At 44.7% G+C, this 19940-nt stretch overlaps 1 protein-coding gene across 3 annotated transcripts in view; it reads left to right on the top strand.

The window, feature by feature from the left end:
- Positions 1-4071: 4071 nt before the first annotated feature.
- Positions 4072-19940, top strand: part of LOC137518574 (uncharacterized) — an 86131-nt gene continuing 70262 nt past the window's right edge. Inside the window, exons 1-3 of one of the 3 annotated variants that reach the window (XM_068236628.1) lie at positions 4072-4331; positions 14687-14740; positions 19495-19575. In XM_068236628.1, the coding sequence (XP_068092729.1) occupies positions 14711-14740; positions 19495-19575 (111 nt within the window). In that variant the 5' untranslated portion in view covers positions 4072-4331; positions 14687-14710. Of the gene's footprint in view, positions 4332-14686; positions 14741-19494; positions 19576-19940 lie in introns of those variants that run through there. The other 2 variants (XM_068236627.1, XM_068236630.1) reach the window with 2 other exon arrangements.

Below are 19940 nucleotides of genomic sequence, written 5' to 3'. Positions count from 1 at the left end.
ATCATAAGCGGCAAGCGCTGTCATCAAAGAGATGACAGCCAAAGGGGGTTTCCGGCTAAAGGTGTGGCGTAGCACAGCAGGAGCTGTGGCAGCATTCAGTAGCAGAGCCCAGCCTATGTAATGCCAGCGGGACGCTAATTAAATACATCGTCCCCCATCTGAGGTAAAAGTTGTGGCCAGCGACATGATGAATAACCAGTCCAGGAAATGGATAGGCTAAACCTGACTTCTCAGCTTCCTAAAGATGGAAGAAGCCAGCAAGATCCTGGAGTTCCTGGACCGTGACAAGCAGCTGTGGAGAGCAGAGAAGGACAGACTCAGGCAGGCAGGTTATGATAGGGCTGGGGCATCACTGGGAATGCAGTGATAGAAATGTTTGCTAGCAGCCAGGAGAGGGTGCTGGACAAGAGGGCAATTAGTTACACTGTGTGCCAGGTCATTGTTTATCACTGTTTTTTTATGATTAGAACTGCAATCATAAGGGTTTGCTATTTACTTAAAAAGTGTTCTGTATGGCCAGAAGCTTATGGATTTTGTCAAAGGTTGTGTAACCATAGTGCTTACAGCATGTACAGTAGACTTTCCTGACTGGAGAATACTGATGCACTGTACACCCCAATTAGATGTTTAACAGGAACCTGATTGGAATTTATCGATACTTTAATTGATCAGTGCTGCCTGATGCATTACAAGACTACTGCTCTTTCTCTCATCCCACTGCATATCACCATATTTTCCACTGTTACTTAAACTGGGTGGAGTACCTGTCACTAAACATGGGGGGGGGGGGGGGTCCCTGTCTTTACCTGGGGGGGGGGGGTCCCTGTCACTACCTAAACTGGGGGTCACCTGCACCTGTGTCGGAGGTGCTCACAATCTAATCCCTACCATAGTCCTAGTCTAATGCATAGGCAAATGCAGGGGGGGGGGGGGGGGGGATTGCAGCTGCCCAGAATCCCCCCTCAGATCTGGGCTGGTGCAGTGTCTGGTGACAGGCACAAGTTGGTACAGCAGAATATCTGCAGGTATCCTGCAGCTCACAGCACTGCCCCCTTTCTTTCCCTGCTACAGTTGACTTTGGATGGAGCAGCAGTGTGTGTACAGAGCATGGAGCAGCTCTGGGGAATTTAGCAGAGTCAGGTATGGACACAGCCCTGTGCCCTGCTGTGTGAATGCTTCACTTTAACCTTCATTAGCAATGTCGGCTCTCCTCATTATTATCTGTATCCAAACTGCTCCTGCTCGATCCCGTTGTCGATCGGGAGCAGATCAGACAGGTAGGAAATAATTGTCAAATCCTGTCAGTGGGACGGGGACATTGCATTCTGTGTACCCAGCATGATGTCCTACCATATCATCATACAATTAGATGTGCTGTTGAGGGAGTCCTTTCAGGAATTCCCCCCCTTGAAAAACCTGGGTTTGTCCCTGTAATGTCCCACCTTTGCTAAATTAATGTAAACTTGGCTCCACCCATGACCACACCCACATTCTGGTTAACCACGCCTATTATTCACCCCCCCACATTTTTGCCCCCTCCCCCCCCCCTGGCAATTTTTCTGCAGACGCCCATGCGTCTGCAGACTTTTGGGGGTTTGCAGACTTTTGGGGTTTTTTTTTTACTGCTCAGGGTAGCTCATTCAGCAATTGCTGGAGATTAGAGCTTGTTTTTTTACAGACAGGAAGTTTTGAATGGGGGGCACAATTATTCCCGGGAAGGGGGGGATGTCTAATAGGACTTTATACACAAATATAAAGTACCCCAAGAAAATGTATGCATCAAGAGGTTCATTACATGACATTACTCAACATAGGGGCTACATATCAAACAAAGTATTTAAAGGGGATCTGAAGTAAGAGGTATACGGAGGCTGCCATATATATTCCCTTTTAATCAATACCAGTTGCCTGGCAGCCCTGCTGGTCTATTTCTCTGCAGTAGTATCTGAATAACACCAGAAACAAGCATGCAGCTAGTCTTGTCAGATCTGACTTTAACCATTTCTGCTGCCCGGACGTGAAGCTCACGTCCGGGCGGCTGCTCTGCTGCGGTGCCGTGCTTCGGCACGATCGCGCACCCGTGCTGTCCCCCGGTAGCCCTGAGATCACCGATCCGCGTCCCCTGCAGAAAAACCGAAGCGCTCTTACAAGAGGCTTCAGTCTTTCTGCACGTAACATTTTCCACATCATCCTTGTGCTTCCGCTTAGCGAGAAGCACAAGGAGAGAAAAAAAACTGAAGGTGGCCATCTTGTGGCCAAATAGTAAAACTACATCTACATTCTACTATACACATATAATAACATTAAAAATTAACTGATTATTTCCCACACCAAAATATTACCCAAATAAAAATTTTAATGGGAAAAAAAAATTACAATAAAAAAAACAAAACATAAATAGTTACCTAAGGGTCTGAACTTTTTAAATATGCATTTGAAGGGGGTATACTACTAACATTTTTTAAATTATAAGCTTGTAAATAGTGATGGACGCAAAACAGAAAAAATGCACCTTTATTTCCAAATAAAATATTGGCGCCATACATTGTGATAGGAACAAAATTTAAATGGTGTCATAACCGAGACAAACGGGCAAATAAAATACATAGGTTTTAATTATGGTAGCGTGAATTATTTTAAAGCTATAATGAACGAAAACTGAGAAATAATGAATTTTTTTCCATTTTTTTCTTATTAATCCTGTTAGCCCTCCTGGCGGTATGAAAAATTCCGCCAGGAGGCAGCGCAGCAGTTTTTTTTTTAAAATCATGTAGCGAGCCCAGGGCTCGCTACATGATAGCCGCTGCTCAGCGGCATCCCCCCGCCCGCTTCGATCGCCTGCGGCGATCTCCGATCAGGAAATCCCGTTCAAAGAACGGGATTTCCTGGAGGGCTTCCCCCATCGCCATGGCGACGGGGCGGGATGACGTCACCAACGTCGGGACGTCATTGGGAGTCCCGATCCACCCCTCGGCGCTGCCTGGCACTGATTGGCCAGGCAGCGCACGGGGTCTGGAGGGGGGGCGCGCGCCGCGACGGATAGCGGCGATCGGGCGCGGGGCGGCGGCGATCAGTGTGCTAGCTGCGTCCAGCAAAAAAAAAAAAGTAAGCAAATCGGCCAAGCAGGGCCGGAGAAAACCTCCTGCGCGGCTTACCCCGAACTACGTTCGGGGTTACCGCCAGGAAGGTAAAATGCATTTATAAAAAAATAATTCTTAGCAAAATGTACCACCCAAAGAAAGCCTAATTAGTGGCGGAAAAAACAAGATGTAGATCAATAAAATTGTGAAAAGTAGTGATAAAGTTATTAGCGAATGAATGGGAGGTGAAAATTGCTCTGATGGATAAGGTGAAAAATCCCCGCGGGCTGAAATGGTTAAAATCTGAAACACCTAATCTGCTGCATGCAGTGGCATAGCAATAGGGGGTGCAGAAGTAGCCACCGCATCGGGGCCCTTGGGCCAGAGGGGCCCCAAAGGGTCCACCCTGTATCACAGTATTAGCTCTCTATTGGTCCTGTGCTTGTAATAACTTTTATAGATGCTTTGAATAGTAGTAATCCTTAACACACTGTTCCCCATCCCCTTCTTGCAACTCTGACACTGTGGTTGTCCTTGACAGGTTTTGGTGCGCGTATCAATTGTTACCTATGGAGTGCTTGGGGGGGCCCATGTAAAACTTGCACCGGGGCCCATAGCTCCTTAGCTACGTCACTGGCTGCATGCTTGTTCAGGGGCTATGGCTAACAGTATTAGAGGCAGAGGATCAGGAGGGCTGCCAGGCAACTGGTATTGCTTAAAAGGAAATAAAAATGGCATCCTCCATATTATACCTCTCTCTTCAGTTCCCCTTTAACTAAAGGGGTACGTGTTATTGAGCGACTCTGATCTAGCGTGAGTTTCAGAAATAACAGAAACATGAAAGCAATAAGACTAGCAGAGGGCTCCCTCTTGCGGCTGATTGTGGCAGCAAAGCCTCTTTACAGTTCGCGCAGCACACTGACTTGCCGCCCACTGTACAGAGGAGAAGGAAGAGCAGCATCGGAGCTCGGCGTGCAGCCATTGGTAGGAAGTGACCTCTAGAAGACTCGTAGTATGCTTCCGGGTGGTATTGGAAGAGGCTGTACATCCGGTTGAAAATCTTGTGGCGGTAGTACTAGTATTGCTGCGCATTATTGTAGACGGGCCATTTCACTGTTGCGCAGCGCAGGCTGTGCCCTTTGTTGGGTTTTCGGAACACGTGACGGTGCTGGAAGCTCTGGTAGGCGCCGAACTTTGAGCTGCTCTATATAGGCCGCGCAGCCCGGATCTGTTTCCACGCATTCTGTACAGGTATGGCACTATTGTGTGGGCGCACATGCATGTATTGGACTATATATCACTTACGTTTTCTTTAGTTAGTAGTGAAAAGAGGTGCGCGAGGTGACAAAGCAAGTAAGAGGTTAGAACACATGTACCTGACAATACTCCCATACCTGCCTCCTGCTACAATGCTTTATTGTGCTTCTGGGGTTCTTCTTGGTGTATATATGGGGTTTCCTTTCTTCTACAGTCAGTTCTCACTCTATATAGTGGTCATTCTTACAGTACTGTTCAGGGTTTCCGTGCAGGGGTCATTCTTACTTTATGGGTCCCAGCAGGAAACTTCATCCTACCACAACATCCTCTACAGAACAAAGCGTTGTGATTGGCCGAATAGAGTGGGCATAGTTCACTATAACCTGGCTGTTTAAGAGAGTGCTGTCCACCCAATCATGTTAGTTGAATTTCTCTATGAGGTTTCTTGCTAAGTCATTTAAAGGGATACTGTAGGGGGGGTCTGGGTAAAATGAGTTGAACTTACCCGGGGCTTCTAATGGTCCCCCGCAGGCATCCTGTGCCCACACAGCCACTCACCGATGCTCTGGTCCCGCCTCCGATTTACTTCTGGAATTTCAGACTTTAAATTCTGAAAACCACTGCGCCTACGTTGCCGTGTCCTTGCTCTCGCTGGTGTTACCAGGAGCGTACTGCACAGGCCCAGTATGGTCTGTGCCCGCGCAGTACGCTCCTGGTGACATCAGGGGAAGTGAGGGCACGGCAACGCAGGCGCAGTGGTTTTCAGACTTTAAAGTCTGAAATTCCAGAAGTGAACCGGAGGCGGGGCCAGAGCATCAGTGAGTGGCTGCGCGGGCACAGGATGTCTGCGGGGGACCCCCCTACAGTATCCCTTTAAAGTAAACTAGGCCATTCTTCCTGGTGCAGAAAGTTCTCGCTGTACACTGAGGTTATTCTTCCCAGTGCAGAAGGTTCTTGGTGTACGCTGAGGTCATTCTTCCTGATGCAGTAGGTTTTCGCTGTACGTTGAGGTAATTCTTTCCGGTGCAGAAGGTTCTTGGTGAACGCTGAGGTCATTCTTTCCGGTGCAGTAGGTTCTCGCTGTATGTTGAGGTAATTCTTTCCGGTGCAGAAGGTTCTTGGTGAACGCTGAGGTCATTCTTCCTGGTGCAGTAGGTTCTCGCTGTACACTGAGGTTATTCTTCCCGGTGCAAAACACTGAGGTTATTCTTCCCGGTGCAGAAGGTTCTTTGTGAATGCCGAGGTCATTCTTTCCGGTGCACTAGGTTCTCGCTGTACACAGGTAATTCTTTCCGGTGCAGAAGGTTCCTGGTGCAGAAGGTTCTTGGTGCACGGAGCAGTGCTTTTCAGCGCTGCTAGCTTTGGGCGCAGCCAGCGCCGCCATAGACTGTAATGGGAATCAGTCTATAGCGGCGCTCAGTGAGGAAGGTCGGCTCCGTCAGAAGACGGAGCCGAAGTTGTTTAAAAAACACAATAATTCGGCCTCCAGCAATCGCTGGAAGCCGAATTATTTCATTCCCCCACTATCCATGTCGGCCTGGAGGGGGAATAGTAATTAAAACGCCCCGGACTTGTGCAGAAGCAGGACCAGCCATTTAACAGCTGGATCCTGCGCCCAAGTCTACCAGCGCCGTATTCAAATGTACGCCTTGGTGCACGCTGATTTCATTCTTCCCAGTGCAGTAGGTTCTCGCTGTACACTGATGTAATTCTTTCCGGTGCAGTAGGTTCTTGGTGTACGCTGAGGTCTTTCTTCTAGGTGCAGAAGGTTCTCTGTGAACACTGAGGTTTTTCTTCATAGTGATCTCTCACTGGAGAGTAAAGTATTGCCTTACACTAGGCTGTGACAGATCGGAATGGAATAGTTAATTTCCAGTTAACTTTTAAAACCAGTTAAGCCAAGGGAAAATAGGTTTTCTAAGAGAAAATAGGTTTTCTATGTGAAGTTGCAATAGCTAATTTAATGTGCACCTGTAGGAAGTGTAAGTGCCCCGATGAGGTGCTCTCCTCACGAGGGGGAAAACTCTGGATCCTCATGAGGCTTCCACCGGCCCGATCCAGCGCTGAGACCCCTGTAAAATCGCTTGTCAACAATAGTAGTATCTCATTATAGTAAACTCTGATATAGTAAACATCTGGATATAGTAAACTCAGTCCTCAGGTTCCAGCAAATGTATACATATACAATGTATGCCCAATTCTGATATAGTAAACTACTTTTCCTGGTTCCTTAAGGCCCATACACACGTCGGATTTTTCCGAACGACGGGTCGTTTGAACGTCCCGTCGTTCAGTCGTCTGCACGCTAAATCGGGCGTGTGTACAGACTGTCGTTCGGGTGATAAGACTGGTTTTGAGCTATCCGCCGGGCGGATCGCTCAAGACCAGTCTTATCACCCGAACGACAGTCTGTACACACGCCTGATTTAGCGTGCGGACGACTGAACGACGGGACGTTCAAACGACCCGCCGTTTGGAAAAATCCGACGTGTGTATGGGCCTTTAGTGTTTACTATAAAGGGATTGTAGATTGTTAGCTTGCAAGGGCAGGGCTCTCTCACCTCTTTGTGTCTTGGAATTTGTTACACATTTATTCATGTTCATTTTGCCACTGTAATTGCTAATTCTGTATTCTGTACCAACTCTGTATTTTGCACATTGGTGTATACCATTGTCTGTATTTGTAACCCATGCTTGTTTCTTACTTTGTACCGCGCCACAGAATATGTTGGCGCTTTATAAATAAGGGATTCTACTGTAGTGGCATAGACCCACTAGGGCTCTGGCAGAGAAAGCTGAGCCTGATTGGGCCTGCGTAGTAGCATGGACCAAGCCCAATCAGACCCATGCTACTATGCACCTGGAGCCTGAGCGGGTTCACGCTACTGGGCAGCCAGGCACAGTGTAAATGTGCTTTGGGGATCTCTCTGCTGGATCAGCCTGGTTGAGGAGGACAGGGAAAAAGCCTCTTGGGGTCCCAGGGGCTTCCCCCTCCCAAAGTAAGTATTCACAAAAGGCTGTAACACTTCACAGGTTTGCTTTAATCAGGGCTTTGGAGTTGAGGAGTTGGAGCAATTTTGGGGTACTTGGAGTCAGTGGTTTCATGCCTGAGGAGTCTGAATCGGATGATTTTTGTACTAACTTCCACAGCCCTGGTATGTATTAGATTAGGGAGTCGAAGCAATTTTGGGTACCTAGAGTCGATGGTTTTATAAACTTTGGAGTCAAATTATTTTTGTACTGACTCCACAGCCCTGGCTTTAAAGTGGACCTGAACTCTTGCACAGGACAGAAGGAAAACATATAATGTGCCCTATATGTATTTAGAGAGTTCAGCCTGTCTAATTCCTTTTCATCTGTGACTAATTACCACTGTAATTTGAACTCTCAGCTGTGTCAGCTCAGGAATCTCCTCTGCTACAGCAGAGCAGCAAATTTGTAAACACAGGGTGTTAGCAATATATCTGCTTCCATGAAAGCAGGAAGTAGATATACTGCAGATTTATTGCAGGATTTGTATCAGCTGTAACAACTATGTTTTTCTTTAAAGTGTAACTGTCGGGCTTAAAATGAAAAATCAAGTCTTTATTTTTATCTGGTAAACCAGTAATACGGATGCTAATCAGGCATTTTTATAAATGATCATTCCCCAGTTTACCTCTTATTTGGTACATTGCCGCACAAAGGAAGTTGCAGGGCATGCTGAGGTTTTTTTTTTTTTTTTTTTTTCTTCTTCTTTATTTCCCCTCAGACTTAACTAATGTACAAAAGCAAAAAGAAAGTACAACCCAGCATGCCCCGCAATTTCCTTTGTGCGGTAACGTACCAAATAAGAGTCAGGTAAACTGGGGAATTATCATTTATAAACAAGAAAAGTAATAGAGATTTTAACTTTTGGATTGCCTGGTTATCATCCTTATTACTTGTTTACCAGATAAAAATAAAGAATTGATTTTTGATTTTATGCCCGACAGATATCTCTGCGTATCTCTTAGGCCACATACACACATCAGACCATGGTCTTTTCAAAATGAAAGATCACAGACCAATTTTACCCCATTCCATGTAGTATGAGAGCCATACTCTACACAGTCTATTCTATGGAGCTGAACTCCCCATCAGAAAAAAATCTTTGCAAGATGCTGCACACACAGATGCTGTACAGACACAAAAGATCAGTATCTGCAAAAGATCTGTTCCTGCCAAAGATCCGTTCCTGCAAATTGCATTCATAGTCTATGAGATCTGCAGTTCATCATACACACCTTGTTTAACTGACATTCATCTGCAGATCAGACAATCATCTGCAGATCTGAAAATCCATCCTGGTGCATCTGATCTGCAGATGAATGTCTGTTAAACAAGGTGTGTATGATGATCTGCAGATCTCATAGACTATGAATGCATTTTGCAAGAACGGATCTTTTGCAGGAACAGATCTTTTGTCTGTACAGCATCTGTGTGTGTGCAGCATCTTGCAAAGATTTCTGTCTGATGGGGAGTTCAGCTCCCTAGAAAAGACTGTGAAGGTATGGCTCTCATACTACATGGAAGGGGGTAAAATTGGTCTGTGATCTTTCATTTTCCAAAGACTATGGTCTGATGTGTGTGAGCCTTTAGAGCAGAAGGAAGTTTTGTGTTTAGGTCTGCTTTACCTAAGGGTTTAATTAGACCACTCATAAGTATGCAGATTTCATGCTTTATTTATTTATCTATGCAGCAAGCAACTGCTGCATTTGACTGGTCTATTTCCAACTTTGATAAATTTTGCATCAGCTTACAATGATTAGCATCTCATTGACATTCTCTGTTTCTATTTCAAACATTTTATAACATTTTCAAGTTTTCACAAAAATGGGTTATGAAAACATCGAGCCGTAGACAGTCATGCACATGCAGTATTAGGCGTGCAGGCCTTTAACTGGAAAGAGAAGCATGTTCGTTTTACTGCATACAATCTTTCACATGCAAACTGAGTCATCCCTCTTATAACTGCTTGCTACTTCAGTAGATTTAATATTCTTAATGCTTCTTCATTAAAAAAAAAAAAAAAAGAGAGAGAAATACCTGTCAGAAAACCAGGTGAAAAGTAGAAGGTAAAGGAAAGAGAAAAAAACAATTCCCAGCTTTTATTTACTTTTTAGCAAAAAGTGTCCAGTCCAAAATTATTCATACCCTTCACAAACTGCCACAGCCTGTGGGAAAGTCTAAAGTTCTATACCATTCCAAATAGTCCAAGCTCTTTCTAAAGCATACTAATTACCCTGATTAGTTGGGAACAGCTGTTTTAATCTAGGGCTGTGGAGTTGGAGTCAGTAATTGATTTCATAAACTCAGGAAGCGGAGTTGATGATTTTTGTACAAAATCCACAGCCCTGTTAAGTTTTAGACTAAGGAGTCGGAGTTGGGGAGTCATAGCTATTTTGGGTACCCGGAGTCGGAGTCGTGGTTTCATAAACTCAGTCGGAAGAGTTTTGGTACCGACTCCACAGCCCTGTTTTAATTAACTCAGCAGGTGAAAAACAGCAGCTCTCTGCAGTTGGTTTGTGGACAGTCATGGCTAAGACAAAGGAGCTCAGTGAGGACCTGCGGCTGCGCATTGTGGCTGCTTACAAGTCTGGAAAAGGCTACAAGGCCATTTCTAAATGTTTTCAAGCCAGTGGCTACAGTTCAAAGTATTATTACAAAATGCAAGATGTTCCGCACTGTGGAAAATCTCAGAGGGCGTGGTCAGAAGCCAAAAGTGACACGTGTGCTGGCCAGGAGGATAGTGAGAGAGGTGATAAAGAATCCAAGGATCACTACCAGGCCATCCTGGTGAATGCCCACTGTCAAGCATGGTGGTGGGCACCTAATGCTTTGGGGGTGTTTTTCAGCCAATGGTCCAGGGAACCTAATCACAGTAAACTGCACCATGGGGAAAAAAAGAGCAATAGGGGATTCTCCATGACATTAGGCAGTCTGCAGAGAAACTTGGCCTTGGGGATCAAGCAGACATTTCAGCATGACAATGACCCAAAACACATAGCAAAAGTGATGAAGAAATGGTTAGCAGACAACAACCTTAACGTTTTGTAGTGGCACAGCCAGAGTCCTTACTTGAATCCAATTGAGAATCTGGGGAAGGGATCTAAAGAACAGGGTGATGGCAAGAAGACCCTCCAACCTGAAAGATTTCGAGCTCATTGCTAAAGATGAATGGGCAAAAGCAGGGCTGTGGAGTCGGTCCAAAAATCCACCGACTCCGACTCCTCAGTTTAGGATTCCACCGACTCCACGACTCCGACTCCTCTAATTTGCATATTACAATTTTGTTGATTAAAAGTATGTAACATGAAATTCGTCTCTTAACTGCCAACGCTTAGGAATTTTACAAGACAACTGAAGTGAGAAGGATATGTAGACTACTATATTTATTCCCTTTAGACTAAAACTAGTCCTTGGTAAGAGTACTTGTAAAAGGTACAAACCGGAACAAAGAATATCTATCAGGCCCTAGGCAATGTAAGTGTGGGTACATGTAAGAATGATGTGCAGGTACTCTGCAGGGGAAGGAGGAGATTGTAAACAGACAACACCTCTGTGTTCAATGTGCACAGCATTCTCAGTGGATTCCCTGCAGCTCTGTGGGGAGTGCATATGTAGAGTATAGTACTACTGTGTAACAAAGTAAACCTGAGACAGATTAAATTAAAGTTTTATACATACCTGGGGCTTCCCCCAGCCGCCTTCAGGATAATCAGTCCCTCGTTGTCCTCCTCCACCACCTGGATCTTCTGCTATGAGTCCAGGTACTTGAGCCAGTCAGGCGTAGTGCGCATGCACACACTCCGCCGCCAGGAGCATACTACACCTGTGCAGCACTATTGCGCAGGTGCAGAATGTTCCTGGCTGTGGGAGCGGCATGCGGCTGGACAGCGCTGACTGGCTGAATTACCAGGACTCATAGCAGAAGATCCGGGTGGTGGAGGACAGTGAGGGACTGATTAGCCTGAAGGGGGCTGGAGGAAGCCCCAGGTATGTATAAAACTTTACTTTTCATCCGTCTCAGTTACCCTTTAATTTGTAGTCACCAAACCAAATTTTAATAACATATCAAATTATTTGATTTCATGAGCAAAGGGAGTGCGTACATTTGCATAAATCAGCATCAATGCAGAATTATTTCCATCTCGTTGACCATCTCTATTAGTGACACAGCTACACATCAGGCTTTATTCTTACAGCATAGATATTATTTAGTATATATAAGAGATTCCTGTGTACACATCATATATACAGTCACAATCAGATATGTATATCTGACCTTAAAAATACGAGGACTGCTTTATTGAAGCAGCACAAGTACCGTATATTCCGGCGTATAAGACGACTGGGTGTATAAGACGACCCCCCAACTTTTTCAGTTAAAATATAGAGTTTGTGATCTACTCACCGTATAAGACTACCCCTCTTCCAATGTACACCAAATAAAAAATAAATAAATCATATACTGGTGCTGTACTGTATGTGGTACCCAGTATATAACAGTATATAGTCAATTGACTGGTTGGGTTGGTCAACTCTCCCTGCCTCCTTGTTTATCAGAGCGGTATGGAAGAACAGATTGCGCTGTGCACATAAAACACGCCTCTTTCACCCTTCTAGCCCACCCTTGTATCCTATTTACCTCCCTCTCTTCCTCGCAGATCTCACACATATGCGCCTGCGCTGCTTCACTACAGTCCTCAGCAGCAAGGTCTGAGAGACGGTAACAGGATAGGAAGTATCACCCAGCATCAATGATACCTGGCGTATAAGACGACCCCCAACTTTTCAGAAGATTTTCAAGGGTTAAAAAGTAGTCTTATACGCAGGAATATACAGTAACTAATTTTGATTGGTTTATTTCATTTTTGTGGACTAAGCACAGCTATTACTGTATATATACATTATTTTGAATGACTATTATCTGAGAAATAGAACATTTTATCATATTTTCTATTTTAATTACAGTTACAAATTCATTAGGAGTCCGAGTCGGTGCATTTTTTCCCGACTCCGACTCCAGGCACCCAAAATTGCCCGACTCCACGGCTCCGACTCCACAGCCCTGGGCAAAAGTACCTGTGGAGACGTGCAAAAAAGCTGGTCTGCAATTATAGGAAGCATTTGATTGCTGTAATAGCCAACAAAGGCTTTTGTATTGATTATTGAGAAGAGTATGAATAATTTTGTACTGGACACTTTTTGCTCAAATGTAAATAAAAGATGAGAAATGTTTTTTTTTTTTTTTCGTTTTTTGTTCCCCCGCCCCCCCCCCCCCCCCCCCCACAATAATGCCTCTTGTACATTGTCTTATCTTTTGGGAAACGCCTATGTAATTTCCCATAAAAAATGACTTGCTGGTTGAATAAATGTAACTTTAACCTCCCTGGCGGTAATCCTGAGCTGAGCTCGGGGTAGGAAAAAAAAAATGTCCAGAAGCGGTAATCCTGAGCTCAGCTCGGGGTAGAGAATTTTCAGTTTTACCTGTAATGGGGTAGATACATAAAGCATTACCGCATTCGGTAATGCAGAAAACATACTGACTTTACCGAGCACTTAAAAAAATGTCAATTCATAAAAGCAGTTACCACATGAAAAGCTGAAATTCCAGAGCAGTGAAGTAAATTACTGACTTGTGCCATAATTACCTCAACACATGTCAATAAAGATTAGAGCAGGTGGTAATGGCACGGAACATACTGCCTGCTTTGAAGAGGTGATAAGAGAGCGGTAATGGAGACTCGCAAACAGAAGCGGTGAGATCTCTCCCCAGGCAGCAGCAGAGAGTGGAACAAACAAGGCTTCCCCTGAATACCTTAGGCTGTATGTTTAACCTCTTGGGTTCCTGGTTTTGAGATGTTATCGGGGTGGAACAACATTTTAAAGCGGACCTGAAGAGTCGCACAGGGCAGATGGAAACAGAGAGAAATATGCCGTGTGTGTGTGTGACAGAGATGACACATAAGGTCATTTGAAAGCACATGATGACAATATAGCCATTTGGTTCCCAACTGTTTCTGAGCTAGGTGCTTCTGCCTTACTGTTACCGACCTCTGCCTAGATTTTAATTATCTGCCTGCACCGATCTCTGCCTGGATTTTGACTACTCTCTGCCTGCTTCCTGCAACGACTTCTGCCTGGATTTTGACTGCTCTCTGCCTGCCGCCTGCACCGACCTGTGCCTGGATTTTGACCACTCTCTGCCTGCCTTATTTGTACAGTTTCACGATTTTTTAAAGTTTATTCATAAATTTAATTCAACAAATTTGTGTTCTATTCTATTTATATGCAGAATGTCTACCAGGCTTTTATTCTGACATATTTTGGTGAGTTATGACTTAAGAATTGGATGCCTAAAACTCTCGGAAAAAAATCCTTTTGACTCGTAATTCCAGACAGAAATGCACCGCCAGGGAGGTTAAGTCTAAATTTTGCCAGGGGTATAAATAATTATGGGCAGCTCTGTACAGACTGAATTTGCTTTTTAAAGTGGACTTGAACTCTTGCACAGGACAGAAGGAAAACCTAGAGAAATGCACTCTGTATGTATTTAGAGAGTTTAGCCTGTCTAATCACAAGTTGTAATTTGATTTCTCTCTTTTGTCACCTGACTGCCATGGCAGATAAGCTCATTTGAAATCACAGGATGTTAATATGTCTGCTTCCATGGACGCAGGAAGAAGAAACAGTGCAGATTTATTTCAGGATTTGTATCAGCTGTTACAAAAAAATGTTTTTCTTTAAAGGTGGTTATGCTGTTGCGTATCTTGTAGAGCAGAGAAGGAGTTCTGAGTTCAGGTTCACTTTAATTTTACAGCTAAGCCTGGCATTGTAGCCTTTGGTAAGTTTTTATATTTATCTGGCAGGAGGTTGCAATCAATTTGCATGCAAGACAAACCAGTACCAGTTTGATTAGTTGTGGATGAAATTGAGTAATGTTTGTGGACCTGGAGTCAGAGTCTGTGGTTTCATTAACTGAGAAGTTGGATGACTTTTGTACCCACGCCATAGCACTGCTAAGGCTGTGGAGTTGGAGCAGTTTTTGGGTAGTCTGAGTCGGTGGTTTCATAAACTAAGGAGTCGAGTCTGATGAGCTTTGTACCGACTCCACAGCTTTGGTTTTGATTCCAGGCTGCTTACAATGTACATTAAAATGAGATTTGCATGTTATAGACCATGCCTAGTAAAGAGAAGTGTTTCAGGCAAGGAACACACTTGCTATAAACGTGTGACATAAGTGGACAGGAAGATGTTGTTCAATATATTTTACAATTATATTTTAGTACTTCAGCAAACTAATTTTCTCCCTGTTTACTCTCCAGAACGTCAAAAAGGAGACCGCAAACATGAAGAAGAAATCCTATATTTCCTGCCCTGTAAGTGCAAGTGAATTTAAAAGGAAAAGTCTGTATTATGGTAGTGTGTGTGTATATTCACAAGATATTATCCTCTTTCAGTCTGCCTCCCAAAACACGTGCAACACTGATTATTAGTTCATAGTGAATCTGCATTTAAATAAGAACAAATACATTAGGCTGTATAAGTTCCCCAAGCGTAAAGCACTTTCAAGCAAGTCGGAACAGCCCTCTTTGTTCTTCTGACCTTGCGTTGATACAGATACAAGTAAAGGGGGGTTGGGGCCGAATATGTCTTATGTTAACCACTGCATGCAAAATGGACCTTTATAGACATCCTATTTGTGCACCATTGGTGCATATAGGACGCTTTTATAAATGTCCATTCTGTCATAGTGCACACAGGCCACAGGAGCACGCATTTTCACCCTTCAGTCTATGGCAGGAAGTGGTTAAAGCACACCTGACCTAAGGCAAAGCTACGTAAGGTAAGCACAGGGGTATCCACATCTCTACTAGGGAAGGGAATGGGAGGGTGATTTGTGGGAAAATTGCAGGAAGCTTTCCTCTTCCTGTCTGAAACTATGATTAAAGTGTGTGTGTGTGTGTATATGTACAGTGGGTTGCAAAAGTATTCGGCCCCCTTGAAGTTTACCACATTTTGTCAAATTACTGCCACAAACATGAATCAATGTTATTGGAATTCCACATGAAAGACCAACACAAAGTGGTGTACACATGAGAAGTGGAATGAAAATCATACACGATTCCAAACATTTCCTACAAATAAATAACTGCAAAGTGGTGTGTGCATAATTATTCGGCGCCCTTTGATCTGAGTGCATTCATTTGCCTATAGGCATTGCCTGATACGTGCTAATGACTAAATAGAGTGCACATGTGTGTACTCTAATGTCAGTACAAATACAGCTGCTCTGTGAGGGCCTCAGAGGTTGTCTAAGAGAATATTGGGAGCAACAACACCGTGAAGTCCAAAGAACACACAAGACAGGTCAGGGATAAAGTTATTGAGAATTTTAAAGCAGGCTTAGGCTACAAAAAGATTTCCAAAGCCTTGAACATCCCACAGAGCACTGTTCAAGCGATCATTCAGAAATGGAAGGAGTATGGCACAACAACTGTAAACCTACCAAGACGAGGCCATCCACTTAAACTCACAGGCCGAACAAGGAGAGCGCTGATCAGAAATGCAGACAAGAGGCCCATGGTGACTCTGGACGAGCTGCAGAGATCTACAGCTCAGGTGGGAGACTCTGTCCATAGGACAACTATTAGTCATGCACTGTACAAAGTTGGCCTTTATGGAAGAGTGGCAAGAAGAAAGGCATTGTTAACAGAAAGCATAAGAAGTCCCGTTTGCAGTTTGCCACAAGCCATGTGGGGGACACAGCAACCATGTGGAAGAAGGTGCTCTGGTCAGATGAGACCAAAATGGAACTTTTTGGCCAAAATGCAAAACGCTATGTGTGTCGGGAAACTAACACTGCACATCACTCTGAACACACCATCCCCACTGTCAAATATGGTGGTGGCAGCATCATGCTCGGGGGGTGCATCTCTTCAGCAGGGACAGGGAAGCTAGTCAGAGTTGATGTGAAGATGGATTGAGCCAAATACAGGGCAAACTTGGAAGAAGACCTCTTGGATATTGCAAAAGACTTGAGACTAGGGGAGGTTCACCTTCCAGCAGGACAATGACCCTAAACATAAAGCCAGGGCAACAATGGAATGATTTAAAACCAAACATATCTATGTGTTAGAATGGACCAGTCAAAGTCCAGATCTAAATCCAATCGAGAATCTGTGGCAAGATCTGAAAACTGCTGTTCACAAACGCTGTCCATCTAATCTGACTGAGCTGGAGCTGTTTTGCAAAGAAGAATGGGCAAGGGTTTCAGTCTCTAGATGTGCAAAGCTGGTAGAGACATACCCTAAAAGACTGGCAGCTGTAATTGCAGCAAAAGGTGGTTCTACAAAGTATTGATTCAGGGGGGCGAATAATTACGCACACCCCACTTTGCAGTTATTTATTTGTAAAAAATGTTTGGAATGATGTATGATTTTCGATCCACTTCTCACATGTACACCACTTTGTATTAGTCTTTCACGTGGAATTGCAATAAAATTGATGCATGTTTGTGGCAGTAATGTGACAAAATGTGGAACACGCGCACACACACACTCACACTCTCTCTCTCTCTCTCTCTCTCTCTCTCTCTCTCTCTCTCTCTCTCTCTCTCTCTCTCTCTCTCTCTCTCTCTCTCTCTCTCTCTCCTCTTCAATGCGGCGTGGCATGGAGGCAATCAGCCTGTGGCACTGCTCAGGTGTTATGGAGGCTCACGATGCTTCAATAGCGACTTTAAGCTCATCCAGAGTGTTGGGTCTTGCGTCTCTCAACTTTCTCTTCACAATATCCCACAGATTCACTATGGGGTTCAGGTCAGGAGAGTTGGAAGGCCAATTGAGCACAGTAAAACCATGGTCAGTAAACCATTTACCAGTGGTTTTGACACTGTGAGCAGGTGCCAGGTCGTACTGAAAAATGAAATCTTCAACTCCATAAAGCTCCAGTGGGTGGGCGTTCCAACGACATACATACATACATACATACATACATACATACATACATACATACATACATACATACATAGATACATGTCAGTCCGAAAAATTGGGAAAACTTTGAAAGGGTCTCCAAGTGCAGTCTCAAAAACCATCAAACGCTACGAAGAAACTGGCTCACATGCGGACCGCCCCAGGAAGACGAAGAGTCACCTCTGCTGTGGAGGATAAGTTTATCCGAGTCACCAACCTCAGAAATCGCAGGTTAACCGCAGCTCAGATTAGAGACCAGGTCAATGACACACACAGTTCTAGCATCTCTAGAACAACTTTTAAGAGGATACTGTGTGAATCAGGCCTTCATGGTAGAATATCTGCTAGGAAACCACTGCTAAGGACAGGTAACAAGCAGACTTGTTTGGGCTAAAGAACACAAGGAATGGATATTAAACCAGTGGAAATCTATGCTTTGGTCTGATGAGTCCAAATTTGAGATTTTTGGTTCCAACCACCGTGCGACGCAGAAAAGGTGAACGGATAGTCTCAACATGCCTGGTTCCCACCGTGAAGCATGGAGGAGGAGGTGTGATGGTGTGGGGGTGCTTTGTTGGTGACACTGTTGGGGATTTATTCAAAATTGAAATCATACTGAACCAGCATGGCTACCACAGCATCTTGCAGCGGCATGCTATTCCATCTGGTTTGTGTTTAGTTGGACCTTCATTTATTTTTCAACAGGACAATGACCCCAAACACACCTCCAGGCTGTGTAAGGGCAATTTGACCAGGAAGGAGAGTGATGGGGTGCTGCGCCAGATGACCTGGCCTCCACAGTCACCAGACCTGAACCCAATCGATATGAGTTTGGGTGAGCTGGACCACAGAGTGAAGGCAAAAGGCCAACAAGTGCTAAGTGTCTCTGGGAACTCCTTCAAGAGAGTCTGAAGCGAGAATAAATCTCGCTTCAGACCTCATAAATAGCAGGGGCATGTGTGCCCCTGCTAAACCGCCACTATCCCGCGGCTTAACGGGGGTCCCTGATCCCCCAAATCCCCTCGGTGCAGCGGGGGAGCGCTTCCTGGCTAACCGCCGCAGCCCTGCGCCACGCGTCTGTCAGCGCGTATCTCCGCCTCTCCCCCGCCCCTCTCAGTCTTCCTTCACTGAGAGGGGCGGGGGAGAGGCGGCGATGCGCCACTGATAGACGTGACTGGAGGCAGGGCTGCAGTGGTTAGCCCTGCCTCCAGGAGCGACCAAGTGTTGCAGTGGGGGGTTTGGGGGTGAAGGGACCCCCGTTTAGCGGCGCGATGGTGACGGTTTAGCAGGGGCACACGTGCCCCTGCTAACTTTGAGCTCTGAAGCGAGATTTATTCTCAACAAGAGAATGCCAAGTGTGCAAAGCAGTAATCAAAGCAAAAGGTGGCTACTTTGAAGAACCTGGAATATGACATATTTTCAGTTGTTTCACACTTTTTGGTTATGTACTATACTTCCACATATGTTAATTCATAGTTTTAAACTTTTTGAATGAGAAGGTGTCCAAACTTTTTGGGACACACACACACACACACACACACACACACACACACACACACACACACACACACACACACACACACACACACACACACACACACACACACACACACACACACACACACACACACACACACACACACACACACACACACACACACACACACACACACACACACACACACACACACACACACACACACACACACACACACACACACACACACACACACTCTTCCTGGTTAGCAGCCATGTTCTTTGTTTGTAAACACTGCCTAAAACTGGCGATTTAAAAGCCAGGACCGCGGTGGAAACGGCAAAGAGGGATACAAGAGGTCAGTGACTTGATTGGTATGTTTTTTTTTTAATTCTACAAATCGAACAGTACAGATTCTCTTTAATGTTACAGTATAACGCCGGAGATATAGTAACCGAATGTCAGCTGCTACTCCTGGTTATGTGACTATTCCAAAATGTAACAATACCATGTGCCTCCTGGTATTATAATTTTGATATAGTGACTGGTAAACCTAGTTGAAGTTAATTCTGTTAAAATCAAAGTGTATTGATGTAACTTGTAATAAGTTTGAAGCAAAATTAAATACTTCCCTTTTTTTTTTTTTAATGTATAATTTTTTATTTTTATTTTTTTCGGTCAGCAATGTAAATTTTCTTGCACCTCCACGCAGAACCTTCGGATACATTTCCAGCAGACTAATCATAAACCAAGGAAATTTCAGGTATTGTACTTTACTTTTAATAGCATACTGTTTCTTAAGCTGCAGTTAGTAGACATCTGATGTATTGCTGGTTATCAGCCCTTTTTTTTCTGTTGCTTGCATGTGGTTTCTGTTATATCATTAAGAACTATAGGCCTCAATTCACTAAGCTTATCTCCTTTCTTTAACCACCTTAGCGGTATGGACGAGCTCAGCTCGTCCATTACCGCCAGAGGGTGCCGCTCAGGCCCTGCTGGGCCGATTTTGATCAAATAAAAAGCAGCACACGCAGCCAGCACTTTGCCAGCCGCGTGTGCTGCCTGATCGCCGCCGCTCTGCGGCGATCCGCCGCGAGCAGCGGCGAAAGAGGGTCCCCCCAGCCGCCT

Source organism: Hyperolius riggenbachi, chromosome 5, assembly GCF_040937935.1.
Source record: "Hyperolius riggenbachi isolate aHypRig1 chromosome 5, aHypRig1.pri, whole genome shotgun sequence".
Taxonomy (NCBI): Eukaryota; Metazoa; Chordata; class Amphibia; order Anura; family Hyperoliidae; genus Hyperolius; species Hyperolius riggenbachi.
This window is presented reverse-complemented; position numbering and strand designations above follow the sequence as displayed.